The 21,780-nt window shown below is 43.6% G+C and overlaps 1 protein-coding gene across 5 annotated transcripts in view; it reads left to right on the forward strand.

Moving 5' to 3' along the window:
- The first annotated feature begins 6,331 nt into the window (after nucleotides 1–6,331).
- The window catches only part of LOC147428861 (serine/threonine-protein kinase ATG1b-like), a 30,293-nt gene continuing 14,844 nt past the window's right edge, over nucleotides 6,332–21,780 (forward strand). Inside the window, exon 1 of one of the 5 annotated variants that reach the window (XM_086495745.1) lies at nucleotides 6,332–6,831. In XM_086495745.1, the coding sequence (XP_086351871.1) occupies nucleotides 6,376–6,831 (456 nt within the window). In that variant the 5' untranslated portion in view covers nucleotides 6,332–6,375. The remainder of the gene's footprint in view (nucleotides 6,832–21,780) is intronic. The other 4 variants (XM_086495748.1, XM_086495747.1, XM_086495744.1 and 1 more) reach the window with 4 other exon arrangements.

Here is a 21,780-nt window from a genome sequence, read left to right on the forward strand (position 1 = left end):
AGGTTCTAATCCTTCTTTCTGTATGACGATAAATAAGTCACATGGCCAAAGCATTACCATGTTGGGACTATACATGGTGACACCGGTCTTCACTCATATACAACTGTATGTGGCACTGTCACGTGCACGCTCAATTGTTGGAGTGAAAATTCTCCTACGTGACGTTGATGTAATGACAAAACAATTGCACTAACAATAAACATTATGTACCATGAGATATCAATCAATACCATATGAAGGCTCCAATCCTTCTCATCATTGTCTTCTTCTTTATATATGTTTCAAATCATAAAATATTTTGTGAATTAATTTTCTACCTCTCTCCATAACATATACTAAACTATGTCATGTGAAGGTTTTGTTCTTTCCTTACATTGTCTATTTTGTGGTTTCTATTTGGGTATATAGATCATGGATCAAATGACTTACATCTCCGAGGTGTCCTTTCTATTAAATGTAGAAGATCATCCACATCCTGGTATGTTTTTGTCCACCATTAAGACATGATGTGGAGACTTATTGTGTTATCTTTGGGACCTTGATTTTTTTTTTCCATTATTTTAAGCAGAGCCACTTTTTTGGTGTGCACCTTTGCCGCACAAAAAAATTGTTAAGACCATCTGCAAGCACTACAAGACCAGGTGTGTGTGCATGAAATCAGAAATTCACTTGGCATAAAGTAAGATTCATGGTTTTTCGTTTCCTTAAGTGTTACGGACCTTAGGAAGTTGCCATCTATCGATATCTTTACATTGCGTATTTTGGCATACTCCTCCGACGTTGAGTACGGTGTCTACTCGGTAAGAAAGGAGTGTGTGTCTTCCCCAGATGAAGATGATGCTCAATGGTTTGCTAGATATGAAGGATACTCCGTTCCCGATGATTGGGAGTACCTCCAGAGTTCTAGATTCGCTAAGTTGATCTACCAAATCTACTTGCCTAAACAACTTGCATGTTTGGCAGTACCATACATAGCTGCAATAACTGGTATGTGTAAATTGTTGTATTTGGTGCGTCAATTGTATTATTTCAAAAAAAGTCTCCCTTTTTTACTACTATTGTTTGTTAATCCAGGAGATAATCAACCTTGGGATGGAAAAACGGTCCTTAATTTAGGAATGGAGAAACTCCAAGCCGATTGCTAATTGCATGATGAAGCGAGCTACGTTGATATTGCCTCTTAGATCATTTGTGGCACGATAATGTCCTTGATTGTGTTTGCTTCTATGACAAACATGTCAATAGCTTTGCCATGCTTGTGATCCATTTTAGGCAATGTTCTTTGAAAATCTGGATACATTTCTAAATGTCTTGGTGTTTATTATGACTTTGTAATTCTATGCAATAGAGTTTTCCACTTGCGATTTGAGTTTGAGGGATCCGAGATCTTAGGTTCATATCTTAGAGATCTTTGTTTAAGCACAACAATTCTATGCATTGATCCTCAGGTTTGTGAGAGGATAGGTTGCTATGTTGTGAGAGAGAGAGAGAGAGAGAGAGAGAGAGAGAGAGAGAGAGAGAGAGAGAGATGTGCAATAAGGAAGAGAGAAAATCATGCATGTTGCTTGAGGAAACATTAAAGTCTCTCTGTGTCTTTTCTTGAACTTGCACCTCTTATGCTTTGTGTAGATTATGTTTTTTTGTATGATAAGATGTTATGTTCGTAATATTGTGCAAGGGATTGCTCCCTTTGTGGTAGTTGACACATAGTTCAACTTTATATGCATTGTGATGTACTTTTTAATGGTACGGCTATGGAAAACATGAATAACAATGCCATCGTTGAGACCGAGTCGGATGGTATTGAGTCCATTCCTCCAAGGGTTGCCGATTTTCGAGCGGCAAAGAGAAGTGCTCGATGCGTGGGATCCTCTTCTATTAATCCTGTGGTAAATGATGGGAATCATGAACTCATGGCTGCATTATGGGACTTCTTTGTCCGTAATGAGTCTAGGAAATTGGACTTTGAACGACACTTGAAAGCACTTTTGGACGTGGCTCAGCAAGCGAATGGCCAACAAATTGTAGACCTTCGCAATGAGGTGCGTTTATGTGCACAACGTTTCAATGGAGGAATGGCCCAGGTTGAGGAGAACCAATTCAACATGCTGGTGCGCATGGAGCAACAATTTGAATCAATGCAAAGCTCACACATGCCCAATAGGGAAATCTAGGTCCAAATTGATGCACTTAAGGACTAGGTCCTTGCTTTAGAAGAAGAGGTAACCCGGCTCAAGGTCCATTTGAATCGATTGAATGCATTGATGACAAAGATGGCTCGAGCTTCTGACAAAGATGGCTCGAGCTTCTGATGGCTAGAAATAGGTGAAGCACGTACTTTTGTGTGTTAATTTGATTCACTATGTTGATGTACTAAAGCATACCTTGCTTTGAACTGCGTTGGTAGGATAAATTAGTGAACATGTTTTTTTTTTGTTTTATACTTGTGTTGTTTGATCTACATGGCATGAAGCCATAGAGTATACTTAAACTAAGTTTTGAGACTTTGGTTGAGAGGATATTTTTGGTCAAAACAATATGAGGTACTACCTTTGTGGCTTGGGGACATAAGGTAGCATGTTTTTAGAAAAGAGGCTTCCATCGTTACAACTATGCTTAGTTGTATGAGCTTCAAGGACGTTGCAATGAAATACTTGGAAGATGGATAGATTCCATGATATTTTTCCACTATCTACAGTTCATTCTGAAAGTTATCTTTAGGTTTATAAGTAGAAATTGTTTTACTCCTTTAGATTTGGTTCACTTTATGCACTCTCAAATAATTGGATAGCACTTTCCAGATCCCATTATTAGTTCGTATTGACCATTGTAGACAACTTCAGATTGGGGTCATGCACATCAAACCACTTCAATGGGATATTTTATTGTATTGATGCATATGCACGTGCCTAAATTTTGTTTTCTCTTTGCAAACAACAAACTTCCTCCTATGAAACCCTTTGCTTTTGGAAATTAGGGACCATTGAGACCCTGTTATGATGTGTATCCACAAAGTATGTATAATGTATCCTAATTGTGGAAGGTTCAAATAAGACGATAGAGTTTGTGGGATTATTTTTACAAAAGGGTCATCGATGTATGATAGTGTAGGAAATTTGAATGTTATTATAGTTATTATATATTACCAATTGAAACTCCACCAAAGCATCCTTTGCCACTAACTATTTTGTTGATTGTTTCCTAAGAGTTTGACATTTTGCATGGAGTGGAAATGTAAATCGTAAATAAGATCTGTGGGTGTTTGAAGGTTTATTGGTATTGCATTTGAAGTTATTTTCTTTTCTTAAAATCTGAAAACTATGTGTTGCTTCTGCTTTAAGTTGTTGCATATGTGTGATATTTTTCATGTTTTTCCATCTCATTATGTGAAAATTTTGAAAATTTAAGGCTTATGTACACATAAACGAGTAGATTTTGTGTAGCTCTTTATGTATGTCTATGAGCGATCCAGAACTAAGATTTTGTTGCAAATTTCAACGTTTCAATGGTATCAATAGTGTGCTCTTTTGGATTACACCAACATGTGGATCGCATACTATAGTTGCTATGTTGATTCACTTCTCTATACGCTTTGATTGTCATGAAAAGCTGATGTTATGATGTTTCTTGGACGGGGTTGAAATATTGTATTTATAGATGCCACGTTAAAGAAGGCATTGGACAGTATCTACGTTTAGCTGAATGCTTCATCATCCGCTGTTTCTTATCTATGGTAGGATCTAAGTATATCCTTTGAAAATTTTCCAGCTTGGTGTTCAAACTAACAATTTTCTCCTTTAGATCCACCTGGTTGGAGAGGCCCACTTAGTACGCATGATGTAGGACACATTATTGAAAGCTTTGAAGTTGTTAGGTAAGAATCACCAATGAAGCACAATGCTTTTTTAAATATTTTTTGGTTATTGAACTTATTGTAATTAACCAATTGGCTTGCAGGAATCACTATTATCGTGATAACATTTTAATGGAAGTGCATGAGTTTTTCGAAGGACTCCAAGGGTACTTTCATATCAGTGTGGCTTTGAATCGTAATGCAGGTTCAGCTCACATACGGGTTCGCAAGCTCGGAGATCGCTTGCCGACCAATGCAGAATACTCTTATAGGGATAGATATGAGAATTGGAGGATTGTATTATACACCTTGTGTGAGGGGCATCGTCATTTTGGTAGGAGCGTTCATTGTGTGGGTCCATGGGTTCTATGAGTACCAAATGCAACATCCCGAAGGATGTCGTTTTGAAGTTGCAGCTATTTTGTTAGTTAAGATTTAGTGGCTTGCAAATAATTTTCTTTAGAGACGAATATTAGAGCTTACAAAGACTACGTATAGTAATGGAAGTGGATTGTTGTTTTTCTTTTAGTTTCCCTTTTCCCGTTTCTCTCTCTCTCTAAAGTTAAAAAAAACCATGTACTTATTCTATTCTCTCTCTCTCTCTCTCTCTCTCTCTCTCTCTCTCTTCATCCCCCCCCCCCAACCTCATGTGTACTCTTTTAAGTTTATGTTATGTAGTTGTTATGTTCATTTAATTCTCTATGCACTTTCTATTGTCGCACAAATCCAGTGTGATTTAAGTTGATACCATAATGCATTATTGCACATAATAAGGTATTTAAGATATGGTTGTCACTACCTTCAATTGGATGCATAAAGAATACTTACGCATGTTATCCTTCTAAAGAAAGGGGAAGGGGGGGTTACACAAAATTGAATGATACTCCTTCTTGATCGAAACAATGAGCGGGTCATATACTGGTACATACTGGTAGACGTGAAATAAAATCCAATACTCAAAAGATGCTTCGAATCCCCCGCCCGGTCCTCCCCATGGCCATACGCCTGCAACTCACCTTTCCTCCCCTCCTCGTAACAGAAGCCCCTCAGCCCCACCTTGTGCACCCTCCCCTCAGCCCTACTTGCGTGCAAAGTCAGAGCTCTGAGGCCTCACGCACATAGAGAGAAAGCCTTCTGAGGCCGCACGCACACACACACACACACACACACACACACACACACACACACACAGAGAGAGAGAGAGAGAGAGAGAGAGAGAGAGAGAGAGAGAGAGAGAGAGAGAGAGAGAGAGAGAGAGAGAGAGCCTCAAGGGCTCCAGGCATGTCCATGGCTCTAACGCAGTGCAGAAGCATGGAAAAAGGAGGCGGTCGATGGCATGCAAAGAGACAGAGAGGCATTTTATTAAATATAAAAAAAACATCCCATTCTATCCCTGTCGCACTACTCTGTTCGCCTTTGCCTCGTTTCCAGCGGTGGCTCGGTGCCTCCCTTGTCGATCACCTACCTACGCGTCGTCGGCACCCTTCACTTCACTCCCCTGCTTCACACATCTGGTTTGATTCGGGTACTAATTTCTTTTGTAAAAATCGTAGGCACATACTAGCATTCTCGCCTACTGGCTCGCTCTTTATTTTATTCATTTCATTGAGAGATTCCTTTGAATCTTAACACAGATATCCAATTAGCCTATAACCCGTTACCCTCTAAAAGGAGAACAGGGATTCGAACGCGGCCAACCAAAAAATCTAGCGCTCTGGAAGTTATCTCATAGCCAACCCACCATCCAGGTGGTTGTGACATGCATGCCAAAAAGCATTTTAAAAAAAATGATTTCAAGGCAGCCGACTCCATTGCCCTTCCCTGCGCTGTTGCTGTCACCTGCTGCCGCCTTGCACTCTCATGGCCTTCGCCTGGCTGCGTCGCCTTGCCTCCCCCGTCGTGGGTCGCCACCTGCCTGCAAGCAATCTGCGGCACCCCTTCGCTTTGCCAGAGGGGATCTTCCCCGATTCTAACTATTAAACATTAAAACAGATTGGGTACACCCTACTGGTGGGTTTGCTATTATATTGTACAGGGAATCTTCTGAGATCCGAGATTGTAACTCATTTCCTGGCTTGGCGTACACATAGCAACAAAATTAGCATATGGTTTCCAGATTTGAACTCTGACGGCCGGGCTAGTAGAATCTGAAGCTAACCAACTCAGCCAGCCATTTTCTATGATTCTAAATCACACCTTCCATTCTATAAAAAAAAATCTTTCAACCTCTTCCCAAGCCCTCGTCCACTTGCAGCGCCCTGTTGCTCAGTTCCTGCCAAGCGTAGTCCCCCAACCTTGCATCTAGCTCTGCCAACAACATTGTCGTCGCTTCTATCTTTGGCAACGGCGCTGCCACCGCCATCATTGCCCCCCCTTCGCCGTCGCATCTTGTACATCACGCTCTCTTCGAAGTGCGCATCATCTTAGATTCGCTACGATAACGATTTTTTTTGAATCGTAGGGACATACTAGTGAGTGCCTAATAAGGCACGGTTTAAACTTCAAACTGATACGTCCTGCCTATGGGCGGAACATTCGAGAATCAGCCAACGAGCGAGAGGAAAACGACTGATGCGTCCTGCGAAAGAGCAGCAAGCCATCCACAAAGCGTGAACCGCCACAGTGGAGAAGTGTGCATATTCTTTGCGGAAATCTTCAATTTAGCATTCCATGGTGAAGCTTTTGAAACCGAGAACGTATTCTCTGTGCCATTTCGTGCTCAGCCGCAGCTGCCTGCCGCTTGTTTGAAAAGGAACAGAATGGCTCTCGACGATTATGAGCTCACCGAGTGCTTAGGCTCAGGCAATTTCTCTATTGTGTGGAAGGCAATTCACAAGGTGGATGGCACCCAGTTTGCCATTAAACAGTTCTCTGCTGCTCGCTTAAATGCTCAGTCACGCCAACGGTTACATACAGAAATCACTGTACTATCAAGATTTGTGCATCCCAACATTGTTCGCCTCTTTGATGTACTGGAGGTTAGTTCTCTCTCTCTCTCTCTCTCTCTCTCTCTCTCTCTCTCTCTCTCTCTCTCTCTCTCTCTCTCTCTCTGAGCGAGGATAAAAAGGGTTGCTCAGCTTACATACACGATATGTCTTGTTTGGAGAAACACGTCATGTACAAAACTGTAGATTCATCGCACATTCCTACATGGAATGAAAGACGATTAATGCCTCATGGCTGATTGTTCGTATTCTGTGGAGTCCTCCACCATTGTTGGGTATTAAAGACGTCTTGACCTTGATATTTAGGCAAAAAAGTTACTGCTGCTATGCAGCCCACGTTTTGTATGTTTCAGCATCATCTAACAAATTCTATTATCATCCAAAATGCGTATCAAGCTTGAGCTTGTATTGTTTCAATTGTTTGTGCTAGAGTCAAGGCTAGACATGTGGTGTCACGCATCTTTAACCCAAATATGTATTGGATAATATGGCCTAACCCTCATGTAACTATGTAGGTACCACTAACTCTATTTTGTAGGCCCTTCTATGAGGAGGTGGCATTTATGTCTTGGTAGATTCTGATATACACATTGGATGGTGGTTGAATGTGGCAGAGACATCCGGAGAAAATAGGTACATAACCAACTTGGTCTCTGCGGTTAATTTACAACAACATAGGTTGTAAGAATTGGCCCGTTGCAGCCTCGGTTTCCACATGAGTTGTCTTGGGGGAAATTTGCAAGGGACCAGAGCTCCTTTTTGTGGGAGTATGGGCGTTACCCTTGTTTTAGATGTTATGGTTTTTGACTTATGACTCATGACTATCCGAAGGTGTACATACATAGTTTCTTGTGGATAATGAGATGAGATGAGAGAAGCATGTTCTATTTTGGTGCAAGAAAATTGTTGTCTTCGTGCGTACCTCTGTTCTATTCCTTCCCATCACTACTAGACTCTACAAAGTGGTTCAGCACAAATTAGTAAACAACATCAAGAGAGGTACTTCACGTTAACTAAATCCCTTTAGACTCTATACATAAACCTTGGCTCCGAAGATATAGTAGAGCATGTCCACATAGCATATAGAGACATGTGCATGTGATAGGCTCTTCGGCATGAGACATATAACATGTCTCCGATGGATAGTCTCCCAATGATGTGCTCCATGGCTGAGAGAGAGAGAGAGAGAGAGAGAGAGAGAGAGAGAGAGAGAGAGAGAGAGAGAGAGAGAGAGAGAGAGAGAGAGAGAGAGAGAGAGAGAGAGAGAGAGAGAGAGAGAGAGAGAGAGATGATGAAATGAAATAATAGCACGTGGTACTAAAGACTTGGCTCTAATGAGCCGTGAGATCATAGAGACCAGAGGCTTCTCCATGTCCCCCCATCCATCACTGCGGCCTGTCCTTCCGTGATGATCCAATGAAGGTCCCCAAATCTCAGCAATGCAGAAGCCACCAAAGTGTCAAAGAGCCAAAGCTTCGTCCGAGGCTCCTGAAACTGAACTTGTGAACACATTCTTTCCAATCTACCCAATGTTGCATGGGCTCTGGTCAATCTAGTCTCTGCTGCCCTCCTCAATGAAAATGCTCGCCCACTAAAAACCACTCCAAGGTAAGTGTAAGCATCTGTATACTCCACTGTCTCCTGGCCGTATGTGAATCCGGGCGCTGACCTCCTGATCCACTTTGGGGTGGTATTAAATACCATGACCTTGGTTTTACCAAGGTTGACAGACAAACCACTTTCCTGGGCAAACCTATGCAAAGCATCCAAGTGACGTTGCATCCCCTCCGGAGATTTGGAGATCAACACAATATCATCAGCATATAACAATAGTGGAATCCATGTCCCTGCCAGCTGTGCACCTCTATCACCATCTCTCTCAATGTAGTCAGAAACCTCATCCACATACATACCAAATAGAGCAGGAGAGAACGGGCAGCCCTGCTTCACCCCAATAGTGGAGTGAACCGGTGTGGATAGACCCTCTGAGGTGCGTACATGCCCCGCTATTGACCTGTATAATGCCATGACCCCCCAAATGAGCTCTGTGGGTACTCCCATCTGCTGTAAGCTGCGCATCAATCAAGCTCTGGGCATTGTATCAAATGCTTTGCGGAAATCCACAAAGCTACAATAGATCCGTCTCCCACGCGATCTGCCCTCCTCAATGATGGCTCTGAGTGTCAAGATACGATCAAGAGTAGAAAAACCCCTCCTGAATTCTGCCTGCCCAACTGCGCGTATCCCCTCCCTCTCTGCCCATCTACTCAACTGCTGCTCAAGAATAGATGCGTACAACCGTGCCAATGTGTGTCCATCCATGATAATGCGATAATTCCCAGGCTCCATAGGATCTCCCGACTTGAAGATAGGTACAATAGTCGATAGGCTCCAAGTATGAGGCAAGCCGTTACACATGGCACGGTTAAACATAACTGCTAGAAGCTCTGCTAGTAGATCTTTGGCATGCGTGAAATGCTCAGTCACTAAGCCATCATGATTATATGCTCTCCCAGTCCTCATCCTGTTAATGGCCTTCCTCACCATCGTAGCGGTGAAAAAAGCACATGTGTGTGGGCATGGATCGGGGGGGTTGGGAAGGGGGGGCTGCTCAGGAACTGTGTACAGATGTTAGGTGCAGTGGAATGATTGTTTGCGCTTTGTTGAAGATGAGTGCTCCGAACTGTGCTCAAGGTTCCTTTTGCTCTTATGGAAGGTAGAGCCTTCCGTTCTTAGTGAGAGAATGCTATGATCACAAACAAAGTGAATGGACACTATGTGTGCAAGTGTATGAGACTGAGAAATAGAGAGCAGAGAGATACGACACCAGAGACGTTGTTAAACCCTCCTCCGAAGGCCCCACTCTCGTTGGCGAGAGTGGTCTACTTAATGATTGCACAAAGTGGTACAATGCGTATGCAATGGACTGATGCAACTTGGGACGATGCCGATGACGACGACGGTGGTGATGACGACGACGACTTTAGGGCTGAAATCTGTGGTCTTCTTTCTGCTGAATTTCGGGACTGTTTCGGTGGCTGAAAATGACTGTTTTGACTGCGTTTTCATGGCTGAAATTGGGGGAACTTCTGCAACCAACTTGGGGCTGATCTGTTGCTGTCCCTTAGGGCCGAAAACGCTGTGGTTCTGATGCGGGTTGGGCTGAAAACCAAAAATGCTGAGGCACTCTGCTGCTGGCCAAAATGTAACAGACTTGGACACTCCAAGTCAAGAATCAACTGCGACAGCACCAAATAACCACTTTAAAACAATTCACAGATCACAATAGATTTGCACTCGCCCGGCGGAGTTCCGTGCCTAGAGATATTGGCCCCAGAGACTGGCGCCCCTTTCGGAATTTCTTTTTGTATTAATCAATCATCAAAGTACAAGAGAGCGGTTAGGGTTTCACTCTCAGACTCTGCGTCCAGATGCTCTGAGAAGTGAGGCCCTCACCACACTAATTTAAAGGTTACAAGGGATGCCCAAAAGCAGAGCCCCAAAAGCTTTTAAAATAAAAGCATCATTTCTCTCTCTCTCTCTTAGAGAGTCTTTTCTCTTTTTTTATAAAAAAAAGCAAAATTCGCGTCGCTCATCATTTTCCTTTTTCTTTTTTTTTTAATAGCCTCCTCGGTTTCCGGGAATTAGGGTTTTTGGCAGAAATTAGGGTTTACAGGAATTTTAGGGTTTCTGGCAGAAATTAGGGTTTTTGCTGTCCACCACGTCATCACTTTGTGACATACCCCCCTCTTGAAAGCATTGTAATCGACCGCGATTACGCATGCAAAACCGACAAAAGCCATAAACCGTCTTAGCAGACACTGACTGTTAGTACCTACGTACTAGGAATACACATCTAGCACATGTACGAAATCGACAGTCACATCACACGACATCACAGGACATCACCAGACATCACAGGACATCACCAGACATCACAGGACATCACATGACATTCAACATTCATTCGGATCTTAGACCATGATTTATCGGCAATGTAGCTAGCAATCACATCTAGGTCCAATCGGGACCTCATCGATGTCCGATTGACTAACCCCTATTGCAACCATGTCTATTCGAGATCAATCAGACCAAAATGTTGCAGTCATTTCGTCTATCAATTCCTGCACTCACAAGAAGTCAAGAACAAATCAGTATCATAATCATGAATTCCATTTCATAAAGTCATCCAGCAGCATACTGTCACCTCTCAGTATCCCTGAAGCTCAAAGAGACATCAGTGACTTTAGTATCAAAATCAAGGCATCTGTTGACAAGGGAGTGGAGTGACTCCCCTCTTGTGCATCCCACTACACCAGATCTCCGGCCAAGCTGAATTCTGGGTTCCGTTTGGAGTAGACTATGCTAAACCAAAACATCGAGGTAAAGTTTCACAATCCGAGGAGTATCTACTAGGTCCTCCTCCTCCATCCACTTCGCATCAAATGCAGGAAAGTTCTTGAACTTAACCGAGAACCCGCCTTCGGACTTTACCTTTCTTCGTATCGTTATGTGCCAAAATCTGTTCAGGAACAAGGACTTCCTCGTTTTCTTCCACTTCGGGTTGCTCATCAGGCTCCCCATCATCAGACACATCACCCTTAACAGGGTTCAAGAGACTCACATGCAATGCATTATGAATCCTCCAAGTATCTGGCAGTTTCAATCGGAAGGAGACATCATTTATCTCGTCAGTGATCTGGAAAGGTCCGTAGTATCGCATACTAAGCTTTGGAAAAAGCCTCTCCTTTCCCTTTTTCTTTCGTAGGCGTGCCTTCTCAAAACGTAAGAGCACCCAATCATCCTCCTTCAATTTCAAGTCGCGACGATGGCGATCCGCTGCCTTTTTCTGTCGTTCTTGAGACTCCTGCAAAGTCTCGCGAACCTTGGCAAAAGCCGTATCCAAATCTCGCGAATATTCATCCGCTTCAAATTTCTAACCTTTCGTGCTCAAGAAGGATGGAACCTTCGCAGCACTTTCAACAATCTCACATGGCGTCTTCCCCGTGGAAGAGTGTATCGTGTTATTGTAGGCAAATTCCACCAAAGGTAAGTTCTTTTCCCATTGAGTCTTCTGATCCGAGATACAAGACTTCAATAAATCTAAAATCACTCAATTGGCAATCTCAAATTGCCCGTCAGTCTGCAAGTGGAACGATGACGAGAACTGCAACTGCGTGCCAATGTTCTCTCAAATTGCCTTCCAAAACCAACTCATAAATCTGGGGTCTCTGTCGGAGAGAATCGTCTCAGACGTGCCATGTAATCGGAAAATCATCGTGATCATTGTGTGTTCTCGGGAGATAAAAAATGAAATCCATTGCAATACTTTCCCAGGGGTGGGTGGGTACGGGTAAAGGCTGTAACAATCCCTGTGCCTTATGCCTGTCAAACTTGACCTTCTGGCATACCAAGCAACTGCGCACAAACTCTTCCACATCCTTTTTGAGTCTCGGCCCAAAGAAGTATTTCTCTACCCCCTTCATGGTGGTAGCAATGCCGCGGTGACCCGTAAAAGGTGGACAGTGGCATTCAGTCATAACCTTATCCCTCAACGGCTGTGTAACGCACAACATAGTCTTTTTCATCAAGTAGCCTTCCCGAAGGGAGTATCCAGCTACTGTCTCCCCATCCCGTATTCGTGTGAAAATATCTGCAAAATCTGTATCTGTGGCATACTGATCGACCATATCCTCGAAGCTCCTATGATGTATCGCGGAAATAGCCAGAACCAACGGTTTTCGAGACAAAGCATTTGCCACCACATTCTTCTGTCCCTGCACATGGACAATCTGGAAGTGGAATTGTGACAAGATGTTCGCCCACCGCATCTGCTTTTCCGAAAGCTGCTTCTGTGACAAGAAGTAGCGCAAACTCTGATGGTCTGTAAAGACAGTAAAATCCGCTCCGAGTAGGTAATGCCGCCACTGAGTAAGAGCGTGGATAACCGCCAAAAGCTCTTTCTCATAGATTTGTGCTGTCATCTCCGGCCTAGAGAACAAACGGCTCTTGTAAGCTATGACATGGCCTTCTTGCATCAAGACCGCACCCAGACTACGACCACAAGCATCACAATATACTTCAAATGACTTCTGCAAGTCCGGCAAAGTCAAAATAGGTCTCATAGTCAATTTCTCTTTCAATATCCGAAAGGCAGTCACCTCTGTGGGTCCCCACGAAAAAGGTACTCCTTTCTGTGTCAAGGTATTCAAAGGGGAAGCAACCTCTGCAAACTTTCGTATGAACCGCCTGTAGTACGAACACAGTCCCAAGAAGCTTCTAACTTCATGGACATTCCTCAAATCGGGCCAATCACGGATAGTCTCTATCTTGGCCGGTCCATTTGCACTCCTGCTGTGCTGACACAATGTGTCCCAAAAAGTGTATCTCTGGTAGGAAAATTCACTTTTCTTTGCATTAATCACTAACGTGTGATCTCGTAATCCCTGAAAGACTTGAAGCAGATGATGTTTGTGTTCTGTCTCATTCTTGGAGAAAACAATGATGTCGTCAAAGAAAGTGTCAGTAAATAGCCTGTACTCTCGAAAAATCATGTCCATCATCCGGTTAAATGTCGCAGGAACATTGGTTAAGCCAAAAGGCATCACCAAAAACTCAAATAACCCAAAAGTCGTCCGAAAAGCAGTCTTGTAGACATCTCCTGGTGCTATCCTAATCTGATGATATCCACTCTTCAAGTCAATCCTGCTAAAGCACGAGGATCGCTGTAACTTGTCGAGTATATCATCGATCCTAGGAATCGGAAATCTGTTCTTGATGGTGATTTCGTTGAGAGTAAAATCGATGTACATTCTCCAAGATCCGTCTTTCTTCAAAACCAACAACACTGGAGAGCAATACGGTGAAGTACTAGGCTGGACAAGACCCTTTTCCAAGAGGTCTTTCACTTGGTTCATAATCTCTTCATTCTGTGCTCGGCTCACACGGTAAGGTGGCCGATTCGGTGGCGTGCTTCTAGGTATCAGATCAATGGTTTGATCTTCAGGCCCTCTGAAAAGCAATCGGCATGAGTGTGGAGAAAAATCTTGGCGTTCTTTTGATCAGGTCAAAACATATTCAACCTTTATCCATCATTCAGTTCTCTTCCAAAAGAATGAGTAAGAAACTGAAGTTCATCAAGTACATTCTCTAAGCCCTTCATTTATCAAAGTCGCTTTCTCGGCCCGGTAGTCAACCACGGCGTAGTTCTTGTGGTACCAAGGGATCCTGAGTAGAACGTCACTCGCGTGTCCTGAACACCCCTGTCATTGCAAACGAAGTTTGCCAATGCTCGGTGAAATGGCAACATCCCATCCGGGTGCTAGTGGAACTACCTCCGCCTGTGGCGTCAGTCTGTCGTGCGTAATTCCAAATCGAGCCTCCAATTCCAAGTGAAAAGAAGTTGGCCTTGGTTCCTTCAAAAGGGCTTCCCGATCCTTCACTTTGCCCCAAAAGCGTCAAAGTTTGTACTTTCATTCATTAGATTCGGTGCAAGTCCCACGCCATGTGGTACCAGTTCTGCTTTTCTATCTCCCTTTTCTGCCACATTCCTCAGCTGCTCTCGAACTCTCAGACCTGTCGTTGTCTTTATCATTCTGTTCTTTCTGTGCCTTTTAGGACACTTTGCGGAGATATGTCCATGTTCCCCGCATCCAAAGCACTTCCCCTCTCTGATGAAGCGAGCTCTCTGCTAAGGAGTAAGCTTGGGTTGTGCATCCTTTTTCTCTGGGTTGCTCTTTTTCTTTCTACTTTCATTCCCAGAAGTCTGTTCGGCTCGTTGTGTCATGGCCTTATCTGTGGGGTAGGTCAAACTGCCAAAGTGAATGGCAAAGCCCCGCTTCGCATGACTCATCAACTCCTGAATAGAAGCTGACTTCTGTTCCAAGTAGTGATCTCGGATCTTTGTAGGTAGACCCAAGGTAAACCGCTCAATCTGTTCTCTGAACGAGATCTTCTTGAATGAAGAGGCGGGTAGAAAAGAGCTCCAGAATCTTTCACAATAAGCATTGATTGTGTCTTTCTTGGTCATCAGAAGATGGTTCCAAGTAGCTCGTATATCTCGTTCATAGTCTTGCGTCAACCAAGAAGAAATAAAAAGCTTTTCAAATTTCAGCCATTTAACTGGCGCACTCTTGTTTAAAAGAAGCGTGGACCACCAAGTACGAGCATTCCCCTTAAGGTAAGAGGTAGCTCTCCGAATCTTGGAGTGCTCTGAATAGCGTCCTCCCGCGAAAGCGATGTCAAACTGCTGTATAAAAGACAAAGCCTTCGAAGCATCTGAGTATCCTGAAAAGTATCCAACTTGATCGAGTGGCCACCTTCCTTAAACTCTTGGACTTTCTTGCTTTCATCTTCGAGAAAGTCATACTGGTTGGCTTTGTAAAATTCTTCTTGTTTGCATAAAAGTTTCCATGATCAGAATCTGAGCTGTCTGTAGTCAAGTCCTCAGTAGAACTGTCAGTCTCAGGGCGAGATGTAGCCTTCTTCTTGACCTTTCCGAAGCTTTGTTTCTTGCTTCGCTTTTTACCTTTTCTGTCTTCTTCGCTCGAATATGAAGAGCTAGAAGAACTGTCAGAAGAAGAAGAAGAAGAAGAAGAAGAAGAACTGGGTACTCCTTCAAATCGAACACGCTTCTTCTGTTTCTTTGCCTTGTCAAATGTTGACCGACGACCCAAATATCCCGGAAAGTCAGTGCTTTTCTTCTGCTTTTTGGCTTTCTTTTGCGCGTCAAAAAGCTGAGCAATCCGTGCATCAACCACGTTCTCCAGTTCCTTCTCCGTATATTTCTTGGAGGCAGAAGGTTTCTTGAGAGCGGGTTTCGGGAGTGGTGTTGTGGTTCTCTGCCACTCCATCTGTACCTCTTCCAAAGAGGTCTGGTTCATATATTTTGCCATCTTTGGGGTTTTTGGCAGAAATTAGGGTTTGCAGGAATTTTAGGGTTTTTGGCAGAAATTAGGGTTTTTGCTGTCCGCCACGTCATCACTTTGTGACACAAAAACGCTAGGCTGATCTGGGACAGAAATCCAAAAACGCTGATGGGGCTGATTTGGGAAAACGCTAGCAAAGCTGATGAATCTGATGGCGATGGTAGTAATTTGCAAACGCTAGGGTGCTGGTGGTGTTGACGATCGAGGTAATGCTGAAAACGCCAGATCTTGGAGTAGGCGAGGATGGGATCTCCAAAAACGCCAGGGGTCTTGATGGTCCTTGATGGGTTCTACTGAGAAGTTGCCTGTTGAGCGGGAAGCTCCTGCTGCCTCTTCTGCCAGAAAGTGCTAACTTGGGTTTGCTTCTATATTAACTTAGCAAAATTGCCCTACCTACTTTTGTTGGAAAGTCACTTAAAAATATTAAAAAGGAAAAATAGGCTAAATTCGTTGGAAAATTCCCCTGACTGAATCTAATGGATTCTGAAGGGAATACTGATGATCATGTTGTGTGCAACCGGAGGATATGCATCTACACTCAGTGACTGGGCATGCACGGTCTACGAATAGACTCACAAAAGTGCCAGATCACTGCTAATCTAAACTGACTGGACTGACTTAACCGTGATCATGCTGTAGCTTGTCCACGGACACATAGGGTTGGATGTGTCACGTGACATCCCCTCCTTTTAAAATGAGGTATTGGTACCGAACTGTATGGCGTCGAGGGAGATCGCCAATAGCATCCGGAATCCTGGAAGGGACTCTTCGCCGGCCCACTCTGATGTGTGGGTCGTGCGGTACTTGAACTTCATAAAGGTCTGCAACGCTTGCTTCTTTGGGCCGCGCCGAAAGCGACTCAAAGTCTTCTGTGGCTCCTTCGATGCTTCAACTTCGTTGAGAGTCATGCTTCCTTCTTCAAGAATCTCCATGGCTGAAAATTCTTGAAACCATTTCCAACACAAAACCATGAACATACCCATTCCATGTAAAGTGAGTGGAAAAAATATAGTCTTACTCAAAGACTGTGCATGCAATGTAGATGAACCAATAGATGGAGTGCCAAATCGTTCACCACACACACGCAAACAATGAGATCGAATCTTTCTCTTATGATCTAGAGCAATCAACTGTGGCAATTCACAATGGAAATGCCCATGCTTGGTGCTCATACTTTCATGTGCTCTTTCTACAATTGTGTCGTGCAAGGGAGAGACATGGAATGTGCCTTCCTTGAATGCATACTTTTCAGCTTTTCATGAGAAATCCGCATACATCCGTGCTCATTCATGAGTGAAACGTGCTCAACGTTCAATATGTCATGCCTAGGAAAAGGGATCACATAACGATGCTGACTAAAGTACAGGAAACGATCACGAATGAAACATTCGAACAATGCATGCGTATCAATCATGCGAACACATAATACTTCCTGTGAGGGTTCTTTGGACCTAGGCTCGAGAGCCAAGATCGTTTCTTCGTGAATGATCGAATCGTCCTGTGGGGGTTCTTTGGACCTCGACTCGAAATGGTTCTTCGTGATTGATTGAATCTACAACGAGGTTAGCTTGGCTAGAAAAAGCATCCACTAACACATCATCCTTGTGAACAATCACATCATCTTCATGCAACTCATCATGCTTGTGAGAAATCACATCTTGATCATGCAAATCATCATGCTTGTCATTGTCATCCAAATCATCATGCTTATCATGGTCAATCAAATCATTATGCAAATCATTGGCATCCAAATCATCATGCTTATCATTGTCATTCAAATCATCATGCTTCTCACAATCATGCAAATCCTGTGTATCATATGCTTTGGAGAAGAAGAGACTGAGAGAGTCTCCTTTTCCCGATCCTGTTGCATCTGTGCCTGCATTCGAGAAAAGAGTCGCAACATTTCTTGCCTTATTGCTTTGTTCTCGCGATCTATGGCTGCCTTTCTTTCTGTGTAGTTACGCTCTATGGCTGCCATTCTTTCTTTGTGTTCACGCTCTATTTCTGCTTGTCTTTCCTGGTCCAACTCCTCCATAGGAGTTAGCGCAATCCTTGTCGTAGATCGAAAAGGGGGAGGGTCGGAAAAACCTCCTGGTGGGGAAAATTCTTCTTCGCCTCTCTCATGCTCATCACCTGTAAGCGAAGTATCCATTCCGCTTTGAGTGATGATCATTCTGAAGTCATGGGTTCTTGTGGGTTCTTAAGTTCACAAGGAACTTGGGTTCTTGGGGTTCTTGAGGTGCGTTTGAGAAGGATCTTCTCTTCACCCGAGTTCTACTCCTTTTTGCGGGCGCACCCCTTGGCGGCCTTGCGCTCACACCAAGGTTGCTTTTTCCCACCTCACGTCGATTGGCCGGCCGCTAAGTGCACGGTTTGCTCTCAATGAGTGAAAAGAGACACAAGGGGAGGCTAGACAAGCCCTTCTTTCTTGGGATTCCTGTCACTCTTCAACAAAACACGATTAGGAATTGACACGCCCAAGCGAACTTGGGTTCGTGCGACCTTAACAAGCAAAAAAATTCTTGTGGTTCTTGTGGTTCTTTCCTTGAGTGATACAGAACACTGCCAAAGCTTTGATACCAATGTTAGGTGCAGGGGAATGATTGTTTGCGCTTTGCTCAAGATGAGTGCTCCGAACTGTGCTCAAGGTTCCTTTTGTTCTTATGGAAGGTAGAGCCTTCCGTTCTTAGTGAGAGAATGCTATGATCACAAACAAAGTGAATGGACACTGTGCATGCCAGTGTATGAGACAGAGAGAGAGAGAGAGAGAAGAGAGATGCGACACCAGAGATGTTGTATAACCCTCCTTCGAAGGCCCCACTCTCTTCAGCGAGAGTGGTCTACTTAATGATTGTACAAAGTGGTACAATGCGTATGCAATGGACTGATGCAACTTGGGACTATGCCGACGACGACGACAGTGATGATGACGATGACGTTAGGGATGAAATCTGTGGTCTTCTATCTGCTGAAGTTTTGGCTGCGTTTTCATGGCTGAAATTGGGGGAACTTCTGCAACCAACTTGGGGCTGATCTGCTGCTGTCCCTTAGGGCTGAAAACGCTGTGGTTCCGATGCGGGTTGGGTTGAAACCAAAAACGTTGAGGCACTCTGCTGCTAGCCAAAAACGCTAGGCTGTGTTGAGCGCGCGGCGGTGTGTGCAAGTGAAAGAGCACGCGAGGAAGTGTAGTGTTTCTGCAGAGAGGGGTGGCGAAAGCCAGCAGGAGAGGAAGCGCTAGCAGAACGAAGAGGGAGAGAGAGAGAGCTCACGGCTTTGGGGAAAACTCAATAAGTGAGTTTTGGGTTTTCCCACTTTTATTAGAAGTGACCTTTAAAAAATGTGTCATATTGACCCTGGACAAAGTATAAAAATGTACAAAAAGGGGTTATTTAAGCCTTTAACCCAACAACCTCCCACTTAAAGGCATAAATGACGCCTTTAAGTTAACCAACTCCCACCAGCTGTATGCAATGCTCATGTTGAGCCTTAGCAAGACTCTTGGTGAGAACATCTGCAGGGTTATCCTGTGTGTGAATCTTAGTCAAGGTGACTAGACCATCCTCCAATACCTGTCGTATGAAGTGGTATCGCACATCAACGTGCTTTGTCCGTGCATGAAACATGGCATTCTTAGCCAAATAGACAGCACTTTGGCTATCACATCCCAAGACAGGAGTACTAGCAGGCATACCAAGCTCTTTGACAAGTCTGCCCAACCATATGGCCTCTTTAGAAGCCTCTGTGGCTGAAATATATTCAGTCTCAGTAGTACTCAATGCCACAATTTTCTGCAGTCGTGAACACCAAGAGACAGCACCACCAGCAATAGCAAACACATAGCCACTAGTGGACTTCCTGGTATCCAAGTCACTTGCCATATCTGCATCACAATAGCCCTGCAATTTCAAGTCACTTTTGCCATAGCATATACACCTAGATTGTGTACCTGACAAGTATCTCAGAATGCATTTCATAGCTTCCCAATGTGCTTTGCCGGGATTGGACATGTATCTACTAACAACTCCCACCGCATGGGCAATGTTAGGACGAGTGGCAACCATAGCATACATAAGAGAACCACAAGCTGATGCATAAGGGATTCCCTTCATAGCATTCACTGCCACGTCATCCTTTGGGCAATCGGCTTTGCTAAGTTTTGTGTGTGGAGGTAAAGGTACTCCAAGTGACTTAGCTTCAGCCATGTTTAACCTGTCAAGTACTTTAGCAATGTACTTTTCTTGAGATAAGAATAGCAATTTCAGCTTTCTATCTCTCTTGATTCTCATGCCCAAGATGTGCTCAGCATCACCTAAATCCTTCATTGCAAAAGTTGAATTCAGCTGACGTTTAAGAGCATCAATGGTAGACTTATGCTTCCCAGCAATCAACATATCATCTACATATAGCACAAGGATTATAGGACTTCCATCATTATCCTTCTTTGTATACAAACAATGGTCTGAATGGTTGCGTTTAAAGCCTTGAGACAGCATAAAAGTATCAAACTTTTTGTACCACTAACGTGATGACTGCTTCAAACCATACAGTGCCCTTCTTAGTTTGCATACAAGTTCCTTTCTATCAGGAACTACAAAACCCTCAGGTTGCTTCATGTAGATATCTTCATCAAAGTCACCATGAAGAAAAGCTGTTTTTACATCCATTTGATTCAATTCTAAGTCAAGCACTGCAGCGAGAGCAAAAAGGACACGCAATGTCGTAAGATTTACAACAGGAGAAAAGATCTCTTGAAAGTCAATCCCCTCTTTCTGTGCGTACCCTTTGGCAACTAACCTTGCTTTATACTTGGGCTTTCCATCAACACATGGCACAAGATCCCAAGTATTGTTTGCATGCAAAGATTTGATTTCCTCTTGCATCGCAAGCTCCCACTTACTGCTTAACTCACATGATTTTGCCTCTTTATATGTAAGAGGCTCTCCCTCATCTGTCAACATAACATGATGCAAAGAGGGGTCAAAGCGCTGTATCAACCTTCTGACACGAGTAGACCTGCGTACCCAATGATCTACTTTCTCAGGCACGGGTTCTACATCAGGAGGCAACTCATTTTCAGCATGCTCATGCTGCTGAAAATCATTTTCAGCCATGACAGGTGGCTGTCCATCCTAATTTGGAGCATCTAAATCATGTCCTACCTGTTCTGGCTCAAGGTTAACCGGCTGATTATCAATTTTAGCTTGCGGTAATCCATCCTGAGGCTCTTTTTCAACATCAATAGGTGGCAAGAGAGGCTGAAATTTGACCGATTTCTTGTCAATTTCAGAAGATGTAGCATTTTTCAGCAATTTAGCCTCATTAAACACTACATCTCGGCTGCGTACTACCCTCTTAAACTGAGGCAACCATATCTTGTAGCCCATTTCACCCTCTTCCCCATAACCTAGGAAGAGTCCTTGGATGGACTTGGCATCTAGCTTTGTCCTCAAGTCATTACGAACATGGACAAAAGCCTCGCAGCTAAACACTCTCAAATGATCATAAGAGGCAGGCTTGCCAGACCAAACCTCCTCTGGAATGTCATTTTTCAGCGTACTGTTAGGAGAGCGATTGCATACATGAACTGCAGTTTTCAAAGCCTCTCCCCAAAACCCATGAGGGAGATTATAAGGGGTTGTCAACTCCCTTTTAATCCCATATTCTTCGCAATAACACTGAAATTCAGCAGACGTGTACTCCCCCCCATTGTCAGATCTCAGACATTTAAGCTTACTACCCTTTTGCGTGGTCACAAAAGCATGAAACCTCTTAAATGCATTAAATGTCTCACTCTTATTCTTTAACAAATATGCCCAGCCTTTCTTAGTGCAATCATCAATGAATGTAACAAAGTATGATGCACCACCAAAAGACTTAACAGGCATTGAACATACATCGGAGTGAATTAAATCAAGAGCATTAGCTTTGCGCAAGACATCAGAATAATAAGAAGACTTCTTTTGTTTACCATACAAATAGTCATTACAAAAATCTAACTGGGTGCCCTTTACATCAACCCTCTTCAAAGAGGAGAGCACATCAAGTCCCTTCT

This window comes from Adiantum capillus-veneris, chromosome 22 (genome assembly GCF_014529385.1).
Source record: "Adiantum capillus-veneris isolate H3 chromosome 22, ASM1452938v2, whole genome shotgun sequence".
Classification (NCBI taxonomy): domain Eukaryota; kingdom Viridiplantae; phylum Streptophyta; class Polypodiopsida; order Polypodiales; family Pteridaceae; genus Adiantum; species Adiantum capillus-veneris.